The 18,129-nt window shown below is 55.0% G+C and overlaps 2 protein-coding genes across 2 annotated transcripts; one reads left to right on the top strand and one right to left on the bottom strand.

The window, feature by feature from the left end:
* Positions 1-3,827: 3,827 nt before the first annotated feature.
* On the top strand, positions 3,828-12,518 carry SGCA (sarcoglycan alpha). The gene is made up of 9 exons (XM_061176023.1): positions 3,828-3,873; positions 4,730-4,852; positions 4,956-5,110; positions 5,288-5,360; positions 5,704-5,902; positions 6,329-6,491; positions 7,392-7,600; positions 7,804-7,830; positions 12,338-12,518. Exons 1-9 carry the CDS (start codon positions 3,837-3,839, stop codon positions 12,516-12,518), a joined length of 1,167 nt encoding a protein of 388 aa, XP_061032006.1. The 5' UTR covers positions 3,828-3,836.
* LOC133080702 (spermatid-specific linker histone H1-like protein) lies at positions 8,573-9,103 on the bottom strand. The gene has a single exon (XM_061176787.1). The coding sequence runs from the start codon at positions 9,101-9,103 to the stop codon at positions 8,573-8,575; it is 531 nt and encodes a 176-aa protein (XP_061032770.1).
* Positions 12,519-18,129: the final 5,611 nt, after the last annotated feature.

Genomic DNA, 18,129 nt, shown 5'->3' on the forward strand with positions numbered 1-18,129 from the left:
TGATATAAATGATGGGCAGAGTGGGAAACAGGGCATTGTGTCCAGTCCCCTGCCTCCACGCGGGTTCTCCTCCCTGTTTGGAAGAACATCCTCCGGACCCGGAAGGGGAGGACGAGAAAGGGCTAGAGGCCGTGCGTGAGTCCCCGCTTCTGTCGCCCCCTCTAGCCGCCGAGCTCAGCAAGCACCTCTGACGCGTATCCGTAGCCTGGGGCGGGGCTCTCTGTTGCCATTCCAACGGGCCAGCCGGCTCGGGCCCCATATTGCGCAGGCGCAAGTCCGGGCTGGAACCGGCGAATGCGCCCTCTCGTGGCAGACTGCCAGATCGCACCCTTTGTTATAGTGCTGGAGGCGGCGAAGAGGATGCAGGAGAAAGATGTGGGTGGAGTCTGGGAGGCAGATGCGACAGTCAGATCACAATGACGAGAATCCCTTTCCTTTGTCCCTCATGCCAACATCTAACCCTCCGTTTTAGATGCAGATGAAGAAAATATGGCTCTCAGAGATCAAAAAACAGGTTCATAGGGACGGAAGTGGAATGAGAGTGTTGGGGAGATGATATATTATTAATCAGTCATTCATTTATTCAGCAAACATTCATTGAGATGGGGAGAGACAGGGACAAAGGACCAAGGAGATTAAACTGAGACATTGACGGGCCAAGATGGGGCAGAAAGCTGGGGAGACAGGTGCGGAAGGCAAAGCAGCAGGGACAGAGAATCAGCTAGCTGAGGTCAGGGCTGGAGTAGCAGGAGTAAAGCAGAGGCATGGGAACCTGGGCTGGGCTTTTGGAGACAAGGCTGAGAAAAACCCAGATGCAGAACTGACCCTCCAGTTCACCCAGATGGATGCTCCAGCTGGATAGGACAAAATCAGGAGCTCAAGGTGGGCTCCTATGACCACCTATGAAGTGGTCTTGCCAAAGAAAGTGGAATATACACCTGATCAGGACTCTCGATCCAACTACAATTTACAAGAAAAAACAATGTCCAGGAAATACAATTTATAAGAAGTACAGAGGTCAGAGGAATATTTTAAAGAACACAGTAGAGATGCAATCAGCAAAATCCAGACTGGGAAATTACACGACAAATGACCTGGTTACCCCAAGGGCAGAGAGAGAGAGAGAGTTAGTTGGGGGGGGGACTCCAAAGATTTAAAGAGATTTCAAAGACACTTATCAATCAGTTGCAATGTGTGCATCTTATTTGGATCCTGATTCAAACAAATACATTGTAAAAAAAAAAAAAAAAAGACATTTATGAGAAATTGGAAATTTGAGCACTATAGATCTGATATTAAGGAATTATTATTAACCTTATGGTAAAATAATGTCATTGGGTATTTTAATTGTGATTATATTTTTAAAAAGTCATTATCTTTCAAAGATTCACACTGAAATATTGACAGAGGAAATTAACTGGGAGGGCTATAGATGAAATGAGATTGGCCATAAGTTGATCATTGTTGAAACTGGCTGATTGATTGATATATGAGGGCTCATTATATTATTCTATATACTTTAGTTTTATTTTAAAATTTCCAGAATAGGTTTAAAGACCCTGTGACACCCCCCACCACTACCACCCTTAAGCCTCAAGGAACAGAAGACACTCAGTGTTATAGCAGCAGATTGCAATCCAGACAGCTCTGAGGTGGGGAGGTCATCTGTGGGGCAGAGGAGACTTTCAAGGGACTTCCAGCTGGCTCCTGGCCCAGTCCCTGGTTCCCTTGATTTTGGGGAGAGAGAGAAGGATCAGTAAGAAAGGCTGGCCTCAGTGGGCCTGGTGGCACTGGGTTCGGGCAATGCCACCTTAAGACAGCTGAGGGTGTGATTGGGTGGCTCTAAAAATAGCAGGAGAGGCAGCAGCCAGGGAGGGAGGGAATCACATGGAGCCACTGAGGGGCTGAGGCCTGGGCAGCTAGCCATGCTCTGGCACCTCTGCCTGCTCGCCCAGAGCCCTCTGACTTTCCTCTGCCTCCTTTCTTCCTCTTGCCCTCCATCTGTGAGAAGGCAGAGAGGTACCAAGGTAACTCTGGGACATACCCTGCCCTGTCTGAGAGCCTAAGTGGACACTCATTCTGGAATTTGCTGGCTATCCAAGGACAGGTGGGATGGTCATGTGGGGAGAGACAGGAAGGGACAAGGACTGAGTAACATGCCCACCGGTCACCCCAATCTGCAAGCCAACACCCTCCCCCTCAGGCTGACTCAGGGCACGTCCCAGATGTCCTTGCCTGGGACATTAGCCTATGGGGGTGAGGTGGCAACCCCCTATGTCTCAAGGCCAAGGAAGAATGCTCACACAGGTACCGAGGATTTTGGAACGCTGGCACCCACAGTCCCCTGCCTCCTTCTCAAGGCATCTGGAGAGAGTGCCCCTCTGCTTGTTCTGAATGGGAAGCCCAGGGAAAGAAGGGCACACCACTTCCATCACACCTGGACTGAGACCCTTTGGCAGATGCAGGAAGGAAGGGGAAGTGGTACCCCACCGGCAAGGACATTGGCGGCATCCTGGACTGAGTCAGGCACCGGGCTGAGGTCTTTACATGCATTCAGCTGTCTATAGTGTGGCCTCGGGAAAGTTATACACCCTTCATGCCTCAATTTTCTCATCTGTAAAATGGGGACAAAGATAATACCTGCTTCATGGAACTGCCGTGGGGATGGGATGAGTTACCATATGTAAATCTATGTAAAACCTTCAGCATAGTAGCAGGCAGAGGGTAGCTGTCATCACCTGCTGGCATGAGAGCTCCACCTGAGTAGGGGCTGCTCATCTCTGCCCCCTCAGTGCCTGGGACATAGCAGGTGCTCTGTAAATATGTGCTGAATTCATGATTTTGTGGATTCCTCACAAGGACACCAAGAGGAGAGCACTGTTCTTGCCACTTTGTAGTTGTGGAAACAGAGCCTAGAGAGGGCAGATGACTTTTTCAAGGCCATATTCTCCAGTGAATGGGTCAAGGTGGGATTCATGTCCAGGCCTGTAGGCCTCCTTTACTCCCTGTCTCTACCTGGTTGGTTCTGTCCAAGGCTCTCTCTCTTCCCGGACCTGGGGGGCATGCTGGGGGTGCCTAGTCTGAGGAGAGGGCTGGGTGAATGGGTGCCCTCATGTGCTGTTCATGAAGCTGTCACCTCGCTCCCGACACCTACTAGTTGCCAGGCCCTGTGCCAGGTCCAGGGATGCAAAGATCATAAGATCCCAGGCCACCCCGCAACCCTGTGTGGTTGGCTGTGCCACACAGGAGGGAGGACAGAAAGGCTTCAGAGAGGAGAGGATGCCTGTGCTGCGTCTTGAAAGGTGAGTAGAAGTTTGCTGGTAGGATGAGGGCACGAAGGGAGCTCCAGGCAGAGGGAGGAGCTCGTGCAAAGGGGTGTAGACTCAGGAGAGATTATCAGGTTGTGAGGCAGCAGAGGGAGGCAGGGCAGAAGCCTGGGGTCGTATGTGTGTGGGAGGAGGGGGTAAGGAGGAAGAGAGGGGATTCTAGACAGGATGGCCAGGTACAGGCAGGGCCTGAAGGCCATCAGCCGCTGCGGAACTCAGGGCAATGGAAGCCATTAGGGTTTTAAGGGGGGCCTCAGGCAGTCAGGTTGGTGGTTTAGAAAATATACTCTGACCCCAAGAAGGGGATGATTGGAGGGACCTCATCCTGTGAGGAGGGTGTCCACCCTAGATTTAGTGCGTGCTCTGGGTGGGGAAGGAGAGGGTCCCGCTGGCTGAAGCCGGGCCCAGCTGCTCTGGGACATCTTCCCGTCCCTCCCCCTCCCTCCTCCCTCCTCCCTCCTCCCTGCTCCTGTCTCTGTCACTCACAGGCAGGGCCAGGTTGGGGCAGCCATGGCAGCAGTGCTAATCTGGATTTCTCTCCTTGTGGGTAAGTTGGGGTCTTCTTCAGGGGAGAGGCCCAGATTGAGGGGGTGAGAAGTTCCTCAGGGGAGGGGTTGGGGGTCGGGGTGAGGCAGGGGCCAGAGGGACTTTGGGGTATAAATTCCACAGCCGATGGGGCTCTAGGGAACCGGGGCTGGGAGCTGGGATATGGGGGGCTGGCTGGGAACTCTGAGGGGCGAGGTGTCCTAGGCTAGGCTGGGCCTAACTGCACAGGCCCAGAGTGCCATGGGCCCTTTAATGGGCTGGCTTCTTTCTGGGTCCAGGCTAAATTTGGCCCTGGGAGAGTGTGAGGGTCACTGGGGCAGGTCCTCTCCCTGGGGCTCTGGGCTCAGGCTCCCCTTTGCTCAGCTCCTAGTGGCCTCTAGTGTGAGCCCAATCCCCCCTGTATATTAGGGGAGGCGGGTGGGGGCCCCAGAATGGCCACCTGCATCCTCCAAGGGGTCCTTACCTCTCCCTCCCTCCTACCCCCTCCGGCCTCCCACAGTCAGCTTGGGGTTCTTTTCCAAGTGCTCTTAACACACACACACACTCACACACCCCACACCCCTTTCAGCCAGACATCAGTCCCTGCCCATTGTGACCCTCAATGGAGGCCTAAAATGAGGAGTGAGGGGCTTCCATGAATCCAAACCAAACTAAGGTCTGGGTCTTGTCACTGATTAAAGTGTGTGGCACAGACAGGGCCCCACCCCCCCTTCCTGGGAGCCAGCAAATCCATCCGCCTCCTCTCACACATTTCTCCACTCCCTCAGGGCCACTAGGGGCTGGGTGGAAAAGGGGACCTTGTTCCCTGGCCAGGACTGAGGCTGGGCCGTGTGTTTGGGGGTCGTGGGTCCCCATAGGTCTCCTGGCAGGGCTGGGGGGCACCGAGGCCCAGCAGACCACCCTGCACCCGCTTGTGGGCCGCGTCTTTGTACACACGCTGGACCGCGAAAACTTCCTGCACCTTCCTGAGCTCGTCGTCGGTGAGAGGGGCCTGAGGGGCACTGGGGTGGGCTGGGGGCGCCTGGCCCAGGGCTGCTGAAGGCTCCTGTTGTGTCTCCAATCCCCTCTCCTCCCTTCCACCAGCTGTCCCAGCCACCGTCCCTATCACCTACCACGCCCACCTCCAGGGACACCCAGACCTGCCCAGGTGGCTCCGCTATGCCCAGCGCAGCCCCCACCAGCCTGGCTTTCTCTATGGCACCGCCACCCCAGCAGATCGCGGACGCCAGGTCATCGAGGTACCAGTAGGGGCCCCAGTGGGCTGTGTTGCATGCAACAGGGACCTGGTGTTCACTCATTTACATGACTCACATGCCTCTAATTTGGTGCGCTATCTCAGTCTTCTCCCGCCAGGCCCAGCCGCACCACGGTTCTCTCCTAACCCCACCCTCTCAGCCCTTTACCCCATCCTCCAGGTCACAGCCTACAATCGGGACAGCTTTGACACCACCCGGCAGAGGCTGGTGCTGTTGATTGGAGACCCAGAAGGTACTGCCAGCCCCGCCCCACCCCTACCCCACCAATGCCAGTCTTGGGGGATCTCCCCTGGAAGGCGGGTATAGAAGTGAGTAGTGGGGAGCAGGGCCCCCTGGGAAGACTCTGGAGTTGTATTCTCGGCTGCTCTGCTGATAGACGGTGGAGACTTGGGCGAGTAATTGAGGCTGTGGGTGTGGAGGAAGGGCATTTGAGGCCTGTGATATAGGGGGTATTAGGGAGGAAGGAAGGGAGCTGAGGGGATACGGGGACCAGCTTGGATGGGGGGAAGCTTAGGAAGGATCCACGCAGGGCTGGGGGCTGGGTGCGGCCTAAGGTGCCCACCTGGCCCTCCCAGGTCCCCTGCTACCATACCAGGCTGAGTTCCTGGTGCGCAGCCATGATGTAGAGGAGGTGCTGCCCTCGACACCTGCCGGCCGTTTCCTCACAGCCTTGGGGGGGCTCTGGGAGCCAGGGGAACTCCAGCTGCTCAACATCACCTCTGCCTTGGACCGTGGGGGCCGAGTCCCCCTTCCTATCGAGGGCCGCAAGGAAGGGTAGGCATGCAGCCCAGGAGGGCATCCTGGAGGAGGGGGCAGCTTGCCTTTTGTCTAGGTGGTGGGCATAGAACATGGGTCTCCCTAACTTCCAAGTGGGGCTTTACCACTTGCATGCTCACCATGCTCATCTTTACCTCCCAGCATCACATCACTGCCCACTTCCTTCTGGCCACCCCCTCATCTCCTTCTTGCCCTTCCTGGGCCCAAACCCTAGTTACCCTGAACTCTGCACTTTCTGGTGCCCATAAGGACATGATAGATCCATCCATCAAAGGACATTCCTGGGGGCCAAGGCCCCCAGAAGACTGGGGTGCTCTGTTTACTCTCACCATAACCCCAGATCTCAGGGTGGCCGTAACCCTCAAATCTCCAGTGCCCAGTGATACCCCCAATTTTCTGATAGTGGTTTCTATCTGGGCCCAGGGTATACATCAAGGTGGGCTCTGCCTCACCCTTCTCCACCTGCCTGAAGATGGTGGCATCCCCCGACAGCCAAGCTCGCTGTGCCCAGGGCCAGCCCCCACTGCTGTCCTGCTATGACACCTTGGCACCTCACTTCCGAGTTGACTGGTGCAATGTGTCGTTGGTGAGGAGGGACCCTGGTTCTAGGGGTAGGGGCGGGGCATGGCCCCCATCATGGTCTCCTCCATCCCCATCCCATCCCATTTCCCTGTTTCTTCAATTATCTACGCGCGCGCGCACACACATGTTCTACCTTCTCCCACAAGAGGGCAACAGAGCCCATAATCCAGACAAGGGATCACCAGCTCCTGGAGCCCCAGCTGTGCCCAACTGAACAGCTAGAACAATCACTCCCACAGGATGGTTTCAAACTCCTTTCTCCACCTAGGGCCTCTGTGTGACAGCTCTATTTTCCTCTAAGGTGTCACTTAGCAAATTGGCCTAAAATAAGGGACAGATAGCTCTCACCCCCATGTTATAAACCAAAGATGCTCACTACTGCTCTTTGGGATATTGAGCTGAGGTGTCTAGGGTCCCTAGAGATCTTATTCCCGGGGCTAGGAACCCTTCCTGTGACTTGACCGACAGCACAGGCAGGAACTGGTAATCAACATTCTTGAGCACTTGCCATGGGCAATGCACTATGCAATCAGCATGTGTTATCCTCACAACCACCCAGGAGACAGGTACCACTATTAGCGTCCCGACTTTACAGATGGGAAAACCGAGGCACCTAGAGGTAAGTCATTGCAGCATAGCACTTGTCTGAAACAGGATTCAAACCCAGGCAGTCAGACTTGAGAGCTGTGCTCTAACCGTTGTATGGTCCTGCCTCTCCTAGAATTTCTTTCCTGGCACCTAGACCAGTGCTTGTCCTGCTCGGTTACATGAGCTGGGGGAGGCCAGGCAGGAGGAATCCCTGCAGTTGCATGGAGCAGGGTGGCCCCAGAACTCCTGCCCTGCGCCCTGAGGTTCTCTGTGTCTAGCCATCCACTCCTGGGTCAGCCCTGGGCTCTCTGAGCAGGTGGACAAGTCAGTGCCAGAGCCTGCAGACGAGGTACCCACTCCGGGTGATGGGATCCTGGAGCACGACCCGTTCTTCTGCCCACCCACCGAGGCCACAGCCCGAGAATTCCTGACTGACGCACTGGTCACCCTCCTGGTGCCCCTGCTGGTGGCCCTACTGCTCACCCTGCTGCTGGCCTATGTTATGTGCTGCCGGCGGGAGGGACGGTGAGTGTGGGGGCCGAGGGCAGGGATGGCGCTGGGGCTGGTGCTCACACTGTGGGATTCCTTGTGGCACTTGTGCCGCGTGGGGACCCAGATTCCTCAGGGAGCAGAGTCCTCAGCCAGGAAAGGAGGAAGGGCCCCTTGCCTGGCCTGGCACCAGGAGGGGTTGTGGATAATAGCTAATCCCCTCCCTTGTTTTTCCACAGTTTGAAGAGAGACCTGGCAACCTCTGAGTGAGTAGGGGAAATCTGGGGGCTGGGTGGGACTAGACTATCAAGCTGGACCCTCCAACCTCCATGAGCAACAGACAAACCAAAATACTCTGGGATGATGGAGCCACCCTTGGCCTGTGAGCTCCAGCCCTTGGCTGGCTGGGCACTGGGCCCAACCTATCCTGGCTTGGCTTTCTCATTTTCTGGTCTCCATGGAGGAATCTAAAGTGGGACAGGAGAGGGAACCTAGCCAGGCTTCAGGGATCTGCTGCCACCCTGGGAGAAAGGGTTTGAGAAGCAACTTTAAAAAGCAACTTAAAAGGCTTCCAGTGCGTGCATGTGCACGCGCGCACACACACACACACACGCGCACACACACACACACACGCGCGCGCACACACACAACCGCGATTCGCCGTGAGTCAGACACTTGGGTTCCAGGCTGCTTTCTGCCACACAATTACTGTGACTCTTTCTGGCCTCAGTTTCTTCACCTGCAAGATGATGCGGTTGGACCAGCTAATATCTGGATGCTTTCAATTCCTCCAGCCCTTCCCAAATCTATCTCACTCTTATTTTGCCCAGGTTTTCCCCACCCATGGCCTTACCTTTCCTCTGTGCCCCCAGACCTCTTTCTCTCCCTCTCCCTTGAACCCCAGAGATTCCAGGAGGCAGGTGTGAAATAAGTTAGGCTCCTTTTATTCCCACTGCACTGAGCCTGTGGCGGGCCTGGCACCCCTTCCTGCTTGCCCAGCCTGCCTAGTTAACTGCGGCAGCATTTGGCCGCCCTGCGAACCCCCTTGGCGAGCCTCTTGTGCCCCTGCTTGGAGCCCATGGGCAACCGGCGCTGCCCAGGCCGGCGCTGCCCAGACTGCCGCCGCTTCTGCTGCTGTTGCCGTCTCTTTGCCTTGAGCTTGAACTTGGAGGCATGCTTCTTGCCCATGAAGATGGAGCCTGTGACCCCCTTGTCTGTCACCTGCTTGAGCATGCCCTTGTCCACCAGCCCCTTGAGCGCTCGCTTGAAGCGCCAGGCGCTGCGGGTCATGTTGTAGCCACTGGTGGCAACGGCCTTCCTCAGGGTAGCCAGGGACACGCGGTTGCGCGCCCCCTTGTTCGCCATGACCCCCAGGATCACCTTGGATATGCTGGGCTTCCGGTGGGCTTTGGAGGAGGCATGGCACCCAGTCCCTCTTTTGCTCGGGAGTCCGGACGTGCTGGCCTGCTGGACTGCACCCAGGGCAGTGTTTGAGGCCAAGGGCCCAGATGGGGGTGGCAGCAAAGTGTCTTTCTGCATCTCTTGCTGGGGTGGGTGAAGGGAACTGGGTGCGAGCACCTCCAGGATGGTGGCTGGAAGCCTCCCCTGAGTTGCTCCTCGGTGGGGGAGGTGCGTCCTGGTTCCCTCAGAGGCTTCCTTGTACGGCTCTGGCCGGAGCCTTGCCCTGGGTGGCCAGAAGGAGGGCTAAGGATGATCACCCACGCTGGCCTCAGCAGAGTTATGCCTCAGGTGCAGGGGGTGGTAAGGTTATCCCTGTGGTGACCTCAGGGAACATTGTGAGGCCACCAGAATCTTGTGAGGGTCACAGTGGCCCCATTGTTCCCCCCTGGGTGGGGCAGACGGGAGATGCCAGGTAGTGTGGGCATCTGACATGCCAGGGAGCCTGGGAAGAAGGGCTGTGGCTGAGTGAGCCAAGCAGGTGGACCCACGTGGTGTGTATGTTCTCGCCAGCTGATTTTAGGGTGCCTTAAATCCACCATTTTGACTCCACCATATAAATCCATTGGGTTAAACAATACAAACATTTTTAGAATCAGAATTATACCAACATTTTTGAAATTTTATGGGGAATAAATGTTCCAGAGTGAACATAAATGTAAATCCTTGATCTATCTAAGTCGATTTAATTCCTTGATCAACTTTTTATACAAAGCAATGAAAAAGATTTGCTTTTTTTTTCTGCTTTCATTTTTATTTGGTAGAATTTTCCCCCACTGGGATCAGCGATTTTCTATGTAAATTTTACAAGGAGGATTTTATTCCTCAGTTTGGGGGCCTGTGCCAAATTTGATGAGTGTTGTCTCCTGCCACTGCGGGTATTCTCTTCTGGCCAGTTACTTCCACCAGGTCTGCCTTTCCTGGGTCAACTTTCTAGCTCTGCTGGTGTCAGGAAACTATGCTTCCTCCATCAATTTCGAGTCAATAACCAATTTTACAGTGTGTGTGTGCGATATTAGCCCTTGTTGGTTTGGATTTTGTGTTGATTTATTTCTACAAAATCCTATTTTTTTTTCTTCCTGCTTGTTCAGGTTCATTTTTCAAATTATCCAAAATTGTGATTCTGCTGCCTGTTTTTCACCTACGTCAGATTTTATTGGTCAGAACATCCTCTAGCCCAACCTCCAGCCCAACGACCCTCTCCTGTGATCTGTGTGCCAGAATCGGGGCTCAAGGGGCTGTGTGTGCGTGTGTGTGTGTGTGTGTGTGTGTGTGTGTGTGTGTGTGTGTGAGAGAGAATGCCTGCCAGTTGGTTTTTCTGCCCAAGTGCTGATGTGGAAGGACTGCGGAGGTGGGCACCACGGGTCTGACTTCTGCTCCTGCTCTGGAAAAATGTCCCCAGAACATTTTTCCACCTGTGTGTGTTACTAGAGTAATGAGACCCAGATGTGGGGCTGGGAGTGGGGAGGAGGCCCATCAACTAAGGCCTCCCCCACCCGAGGGATCATTACCTGCCCGGCTGCCTCCACTGCCACACGCTTCCTGCTCCCTTCCCCTCTCAGCCTCCCCTTGCCTGCGAATGGAAACTTGTGTTTTGGACAACTCTGCTTGCCAAATTCCAGACTCAATAGCTCATCTTGACCCTCCCCTAGCCTTAAGAGGGTGACTCCACCTCCTCCTACTGGCCAGAAAGTACTTGGTCCTACTCCCCTGGGGAGGAGGGTGGCACATTCAGTAGGAAGCTAGAAAATCTTTTCTGTAGTCTGATCTCTCAGGCTCTAGCTGGAGTCTGTGTCCACTACTTGAGACATGGGCATGGGTGGGGATCATTTCCCGCTCCCGGATTTGATCAGTGATCCAGCAGTAAGTAAGATTGCTTCCACCCTGCCTGGGGCCCCCACCCCTTTAAGAAAACCAGTTCTTATTGTCTGTACTGAAAAGTCCCTGTTGTTTGTCTGACCCAGCAACCAGGTAGTCTGGGAAAAGGTCTCCAGGCTGAGCCCACAAATATGGGTGGGTTCATGTAAAAGGGCTCGGAAACATCCTTCCACTGGAGGCCAAGTTTATCAGTGGGCCTACTATAATCAAACAACACCAACGATAATAATAGCAATAGAAGTCTCCCCACAATAATAGTTACCTTTTGCTGCGTGCTGACCAGTAGACGTAAATGTTTTTTCTGCATCAACTCAATTCATACAACAACTGCATTACAGTAAAGGAAATGGTGACACAGAGAGGTTAAGTTACTTACACAGGGTAACACAGCCAGTAAGCAGTGGAACTCACACTCAGACCCAAAGCATGCTCTCATGCTTAACCACTGTGCTACCCTACTTCCCAAAATGAACTAAAGTTGCTCCTGGACAGCAGAAAGCAAGCCCATGAGAATGTCAGATGAGAACGAGGCTCAGCCTTCTTAGGGGAAACTGGAGCTAGAGCTCAGGTAGGACTTACTAAAGGGTGTGGTAGTCAGTCCTTTGGGCGCTGCTGGGGCTTCCAGCCCGGTGAGGGTGGGGCCTCATTCCAGCCTCAAGGAGCCTTGGTCGGAAACACAGACAGGAAGCAAGACTCAGTGTCTGGAGCTAAGCAATGCTGGGGACAGCCTGGGGCAGGGTGGGAAGGGGTCAAGTTACAGAGGGAGTGGAGCCCAGGTCTGAGGGTCCAAAATATAGGCAGTCAAAGCCCAGCAGGAAAGAACTTGGGCAAAAGCTAGGAAAAGGTGGAGGAGGCAGGTTTGCCAGACTAAGATGGGGATGATGGGGAGGGGAGGGATGTTCAGTGCTGGGAGAGAGTATTAGAAGAGGGAAGTGATTGCTAGAGGGGACACAGGGGATCATCAGAATATAAAAACAATATAGAGCCCAGCAAACACTGGCTTCTGGTAATAAATACCACTGTAGGTATCTATTCATGTCTTAGTATCTCAGGAACTCTTACCATGTGCCAGGCACTTTTCTAAACACCCAGCCTGCATTTTCTCATTAATCTCCATAACAATCCTAGGAAGTAGGTTCTATTATTATCCCCATTTTACAGTTGAGGAAACTGAAGCACGGAGTGGTTAAGCAACTTGCAAAGGACACATAGCTTTGAATCCAGGATGTCTGCACCCAGACCCCATGCCTCAGTCACTGGACACTAAGCTGACACCATAGAACTTCCTGTTTGTCCTCCCCCACCCATCCCGTGTGTGTCTCCCCACACATTGTAGGTGGGGAAGACTGCAGGGTGGCTCAGAGATAGTGCCAGGCTGGACCCCAAAGTGGGTGCTGACTCCCAGAGCTGATGATTCTGCTGGCCCTGTGCCCCCAGCATCCAGATGGTCCACCATTGCGCCATCCGCGGGAATACAGAGGAGCTGCGACAGATGGCAGCTAGCCGAGAGGTGCCCCGGCCACTGTCTACCCTGCCCATGTTCAATGTGCGCACAGGCGAGCGGCTGCCCCCGCAAGTGGACAGCGCCCGGGTGCCCCTCATCCTGGACCAGCACTGAGGGCCCACACAGGTGGGTCCGGCTGGGCAGTGCTAGCCTCTTTTCTGGGAGTAAGGTGGCCTCCATCTCAAGGCTGGGGCAGGTGAGGGGGGCGGATGGGAAAGGGCACACAGACCTGTCTGCCCCTCCGAGGCAGTGGTGGGGGGTGCTCAGCAGTGCCAGGTGTGTGGCCCCCAGTTCCAAGCACTCGGAGTCAGAGGGTCAGGGTGGGGAAGGCAGGGGAACCGGGGTCTGGTCCTCGCAGACCCCCACTCTCTCTTCTCTTTGCTGCTCCAGTTCCAGCCCTGGCCTCATCCTCCCTTCTCTCCCCACTCACAGAGCAGCCACGACCCATGGCCACATCCTTCCTTCTGACTCCAGCTCCTGTCCCAGTGGACCCCAGGCTTGGAATAAGCAGAGAGATGAGGATGGGATGGGATGAGGGTGTCTGGGATCAGGACCCCCAGAATAAAACCTGCTGTTCTGCTCATCTATTGCTGTGCCTTCCTCTCAGCAGCCTCCTTCCCAGCCCGCATTGCCTCTGTTTCCCTTTCTGCCTTGTAGGAGCCCTTAGAGGTAGCCAGGAGCTGCCAGCTTGCCCTCTGGACTCTTGGCATTTTGCTGTTTCTCAAATTCTCTGAAAGTAAGAGGGAAGGACCTGCATATGCAGCCCTGATATTAATCCTCACATGAACCTAATAGCGAGGGATAACTGGATCACTATCCCCATTTTATAGACAAGGACACTGAGTCCGAGAGAGAATGAGTGACTTACCCAAGGTCACAGAGCAGGCAAGTGGCAGAGCTTGGATTCAAACCTGGCATGTCCACCTCCACACTGCCTTCTGGAGGGTTGAGGGGTTCTGGAAGCAGGAGATCCAGGCTCTCACCCATCCAGATCTCCTGGGGGGAGGCCCCTTTGGGAGTCATAACCTGGATATGGAGAGGGGGTTGGGGTGCAGGAGCCTGAATCAGTGACCCGGATCAGTGACCCCTCCCGGTGCGCTCCTCAGGGACAGGGTTGAGGTCCGCAGGACACTGCATAGCCCTTGTTGAGCTTGGTGTCACCAGCTTAGCTTGGTCCCCACGTGAGCCCTGGAGAGATTGGCTGACCAGGAAGCAGCCATAGCTTGTTCTTCTCAGGTAGCTGCAACCAAAGCAGGCCGGCTCCACCCCTGCCCCTACCATCCAGGGCACATCCAGTCTCACATCTCATGCTCCCTTGGGAGGACAGGCCAGAGACTAAGCCCCAGAGGGGACCCAGTTAAGGAGGGGGAGGGAGAAGCAGGGCCTTTTGGCCCAGGCCCCTGACCCTGGCGGCAGCTCCAAGAGAATACAGACAAGCCCACCCTGAGGCCTCTCCACCCCTTTCTAAGCCCCTCACACTAGGCCTGGGCCCCACCCACTGTCTTGGAGCTGATGCTTAATCACCCCTTTTCCCCGTGTGTGTGTGTGTGTGTGTGTGTGTGTGTGTGTGTGGAGCGGGAAGGTAGGGGGGATGCACGGGAGTTTTCTCTCACCTGGAGGCAAGGGCCCAATCTGGGGGCTGAGGGGAGGCTGGAACAGCCAGAGCAGCCCCCAGTCTAATGGTGGTGCCCCCAGAGCCAAGGACCCCAGAGGAGGGCTGAGTTTCTGAACACTGCATCCCGCTCTTCAGAAATGTATAGGCAAGGGGGTCACGAAGACCCCAAGTAGCTCCTGGACCCGCCTCTCCTTTCTCTCACTTCCCAGAATCCCCACCTTCAAAAAATGTCCTGAATCCATCCACATCTCACAGCTTCCACAACGACCTTCCCAGGCCAGCTCCAGGATCTCACCCCGGACCCCCACAACAGCCTCCCTGTGGCCTCCCTGCCTCCTCCCCACCCCTTCAATCTCGCCTCCAACACCAGTTGGGCCCATCCTTTAACAAGAAAAATCAGGGAGTCTCGCCCCTCTGCTGTCAACTCTCCTCTGCCTTCCCGTGACACCGAGAGTAAATCCACACTCTTGGCCAGGCGTGGAGACCCCGTCCACCCCTCTGACCTCATCACCACCCTTCCCCCTGCTTGCGTGCTCCAGCTGCACTGCCTTCTAACACACCCCTGTTTCAGGGCCTCTGACTCCGCTCTTCCCTCTGCCGGGAACCCCCAGCCCCCATGTCCACACAACTTCCCCTTAGTGCAGTCATTTTGGCCTCTGCCCAAATGGCAGGTCTTTACAGAGGCCTTTCCCCTGCTCAGAGAGTGCCCTCTGCCCAGCCTCCTTGCTCTCCCATAGGATGTGCCCTGTATGAGCGCCTTGTTGCGGTCCGCTTTGGCCCTAGAATGTAAGCTCCAGGAGGGCAAGATTCTGTGTGCCCCCAGGGGGTGCAGTGCCTGCACACAGTAGGCACTCAGGAAGGTCGCTCTGAAGGAATGTGAAGGGAAGCCATCAGGTCTGGGCCACTCCGAGCTCTTAAGGAGGTTGCTCCTCCTCTGTGGGCAAAGGGGGTGAGGTGAGCAAGGCCATTGCTAAAGCTTCTACCATTATCTTGTGAGTGCCTCCCCCTTCCCTGCTGGCCACCCCACACCCATTAGTTAGTTAGTTAATCCCAGAAGCATCTGTGGAGGCAGGAAGAGGCTCCGAGCTGGCACAGTGTATGTGCTCAATAAACGTTTGTTGGCTGAAGAACTCTTTAGGTAACAACCCCCAACCACATGGGCTTTCTGACTTCTCATGTGCAATTTCCTTTCCCCGGGGCCCCTCATCTGGCTGAAACCTGGAGCTGCACAGAATCTGCTCAGATTGGAAGCTCCACTCAGTCAGCCGGCTGTCTGGGGTGGCTCCTCTCTGATCCCTGCCCCCCACCCCGTGAGGAGGGGACCACCCTCTCCGCGTCTCATGCTCCCACCCTGGGCCTATGCGCTCTTCCTGTGCTGGCCAGGATGGGAGAGTCAGAGCAGCGCCACCACACTTCCCTTTGCTGCGAGACTTTGCCTTGGGATCTTGGCAGCGCCTCCCTCCCAGCTCAGCTACCAGGAGCACACGGGAGCCTGGCTGCTGACCGGGAGGAAGTGGCCCAGACAGGGGCTGGGGGCATGGGGTGACTGCGGAGGACAGAGAGCTGTGCCTGGGCACAGACACACGCATGCCCAGCCACCCTGGCAGCACGTGGGGAGGGCGAGGGGGCAAGATTCCATCTGGCAGTCACACCCCAGCCCCTCAACGCCGAGGACAAATAGCTGTTGTGTCCCCCTCCACCCTGAGACTTGATCCCCTCCAATGCCACACCCACAATGCCCACAGGACCCAGTGTCTCCACCTGCATCCCAAACACAGCCCTCGCGCATGGCCTGACTCTAGATGGTTCCTCACCACCTCTCAAATTGGTGAGAAGGCCCTCTGCCAGAGGTGGGGACACAGGGACCCCCTACAGCTGGCCTCAGCCCCCACCTGCACACTTCTCCCTTATTCTTGAGATACTTAGACCCCGTGTTATAGAGAGCTCCCTTGGTGTATCTTCTGGGATTTGGAGCCAGAGAGAGCAGGGTTCCAATCACAGCTCTGACATTTTACTCATAGACATTAATTGTAACTGTCTTGAGGCTTTTGTGAGAATTTGGGAGAACTAGGCGAGTGCCTGGCATCTGGCAGCTCCCAAGAACAGAGACTTTATGACATACAAACACACACATGGTCACCCCAAAACCAGAGGTCTGTGAGATCTCCCTGTCCCCTAAGATCCGGATTAAATGGACTCAATTTCCATTTACGAAGAGTTCAAGCTCTCCCTGTGAATTAGGGTGGAGCTTGAAATTCGCCTGCTTATTGGCTCTGACCTGCTGTCCAATCCCGCTCTGTCTGGTAAGGCAGCTGCTGGCCACCTGTGGCCACTGAGCATTTGAAATGTGGCTTCCAAACTGAGATGTGCTGCAAATATACTGATGAAATGATAATATTGGGGGTTATATTGGGTTAAATAAAGTATCTTATTAAAATTAACATCCCCTGTTTCTTTTTATATTTTTAATATGGCTGCTAGAAAATGAAAAATCACATGTGTGCCTCACTTTGTATTTTTATCGGGCAGTGCTTTTTTTTTTAATTTTTAAATTTAATTTAATTTATTTTTTTATACAGCAGGTTCTTATTAGTTAATATTTTATACGTATTAGTGTATATATGTCAATCCCAATCTCCCAATTCATCCCACCACTGCAGGTCCTTCCTGTATCTCCACTTCAGATCGACCCAAACCCAGAACTCAGGCGCTTTCCAGAACACCTCCACACAGCAGGCCTCTGCATGTGTCAGAGTTTTCAGAAGCCTTGAGGAGCGGGAGGGGTTTGCCTCACAGCAGTGAAGTCACCTAGCACTTGAATATGTGGCCTCCGTGTTCTAAAAGGTGCTCTGGTCCCCACCCTACCCCATTTTCCTTTTCCTCCACTGTCCTATGCAGAGAAAACCCCACTCTCTCCAGCACCCATGTGCACCAAACTCACCTCCCTCCGGGCCTTGCCATGCACATCCTCTGCAAAGCACTGGACCTCTGTGTGTGTAAGGGCCTGGTTACCCTCCGAGACAAGAGCCATCCTTCTTCCAGGGTCTTGCTTCCTGATCCATGGACATCTCTCAGCCCTATTTGGTACCCTCCGGAGCACACACCTGGGAGGAGACACAGAGACACAGCTGCTCACCCGCACTAGAGCCCTGCGACCCTGGACTTGAGGATGGTGCCCCACCCCTCCAGCCTCTCCTCATTTCCTCCACACTCCTCTCTGCTCTACTGTCCCCCTTTCATCCTCGTCACACAGACTCTCCTGTGCCCTCTGTCATGCCTACGTACACACGTCTCAAACGCCTAGCCCGTCCCTCAGGTCGCCATCTGCGTGTGGAAGCTGTCCTCACGTACACAGACCCCCCACCGTCCCCCCCCCCCACAGGTACAGGGCCCCTTTGGACACCGACGCAGTTTACTCCTAGGTGGGTGGGCGCATTCTCATCCGCTCAGGGGAGGCCGGGGGAACCCACCTCGCTCTCCCTCCTCCTGTGGGTCTTGGCTTTGAGAGCCCCACATTCAGCCCCACCGGGCCTTGTGTGCCCCTGGCCTGAGGCGCCCACGCTCAGCAGGGAAGCCCCTCTCAACCTCAGCCAGCTCTGTCTGGGAATGTCTTGGAGGCACCTGGGGAGCTGACAGTTAAGGAGCTGGAAAAAAAAGAGGGAAAATCCGCCACATTTCAGTTATAGAGAATCCTGCCAGGAGATGGGGTCGAGCCCGAAATGGACCCACGATTCCGAGAGAGAGAGCAAAAAGGTAAAAAATCCAAATGAAGCCTCCTCTCTTTCTAGAATTTTCGGTCTGGATTTGACTGAAAAATCAGCTGCAGGAGCATGACCCATTCCCTCACAGAGAAGCAAAGGTGAGCCCACGGAGCAGCAGGGTGGGAAGTCCACGCTGTGCCTCCGTGCAGGCAGCGGGTCTGGGGGAGCGGGTCTGGGCAGCTGTATTTAGGGCAGCTGTGATGTCAGTGGGGAGGAGGGCTCGAGTTGGGAATGTGATACAATGGCCCCTTTGTCCCCCTCCCCTCCTGTCCTGCACACACACTGGAACCACATTCTGGCCCCAAACCACATGACACAGGTGGGGCTGCACAGCGGGGCTCTGCCACCA

The sequence above is a fragment of the Eubalaena glacialis genome, chromosome 19 (assembly GCF_028564815.1).
Source record: "Eubalaena glacialis isolate mEubGla1 chromosome 19, mEubGla1.1.hap2.+ XY, whole genome shotgun sequence".
Lineage (NCBI taxonomy): Eukaryota > Metazoa > Chordata > Mammalia > Artiodactyla > Balaenidae > Eubalaena > Eubalaena glacialis.

What these genes read in the sequence shown, in the direction of transcription:
- SGCA (XM_061176023.1), top strand. Translation starts at nt 3,837, where the DNA reads ATGGCAGCAGTGCTAATCTGGATTTCTCTCCTTGTGG. An exon ending in CCTTCCTGAGCTCGTCGTCG is followed by an intron (nt 4,853 to 4,955) that starts GTGAGAGGGGCC and finishes CCCTTCCACCAG; the next exon opens with CTGTCCCAGCCACCGTCCCT. An exon ending in ATCGAGGGCCGCAAGGAAGG is followed by an intron (nt 5,903 to 6,328) that starts GTAGGCATGCAG and finishes ATCTGGGCCCAG; the next exon opens with GGTATACATCAAGGTGGGCT.
- LOC133080702 (XM_061176787.1), bottom strand. Translation starts at nt 9,103, where the DNA reads ATGCAGAAAGACACTTTGCTGCCACCCCCATCTGGGCCCTTGGCCTCA.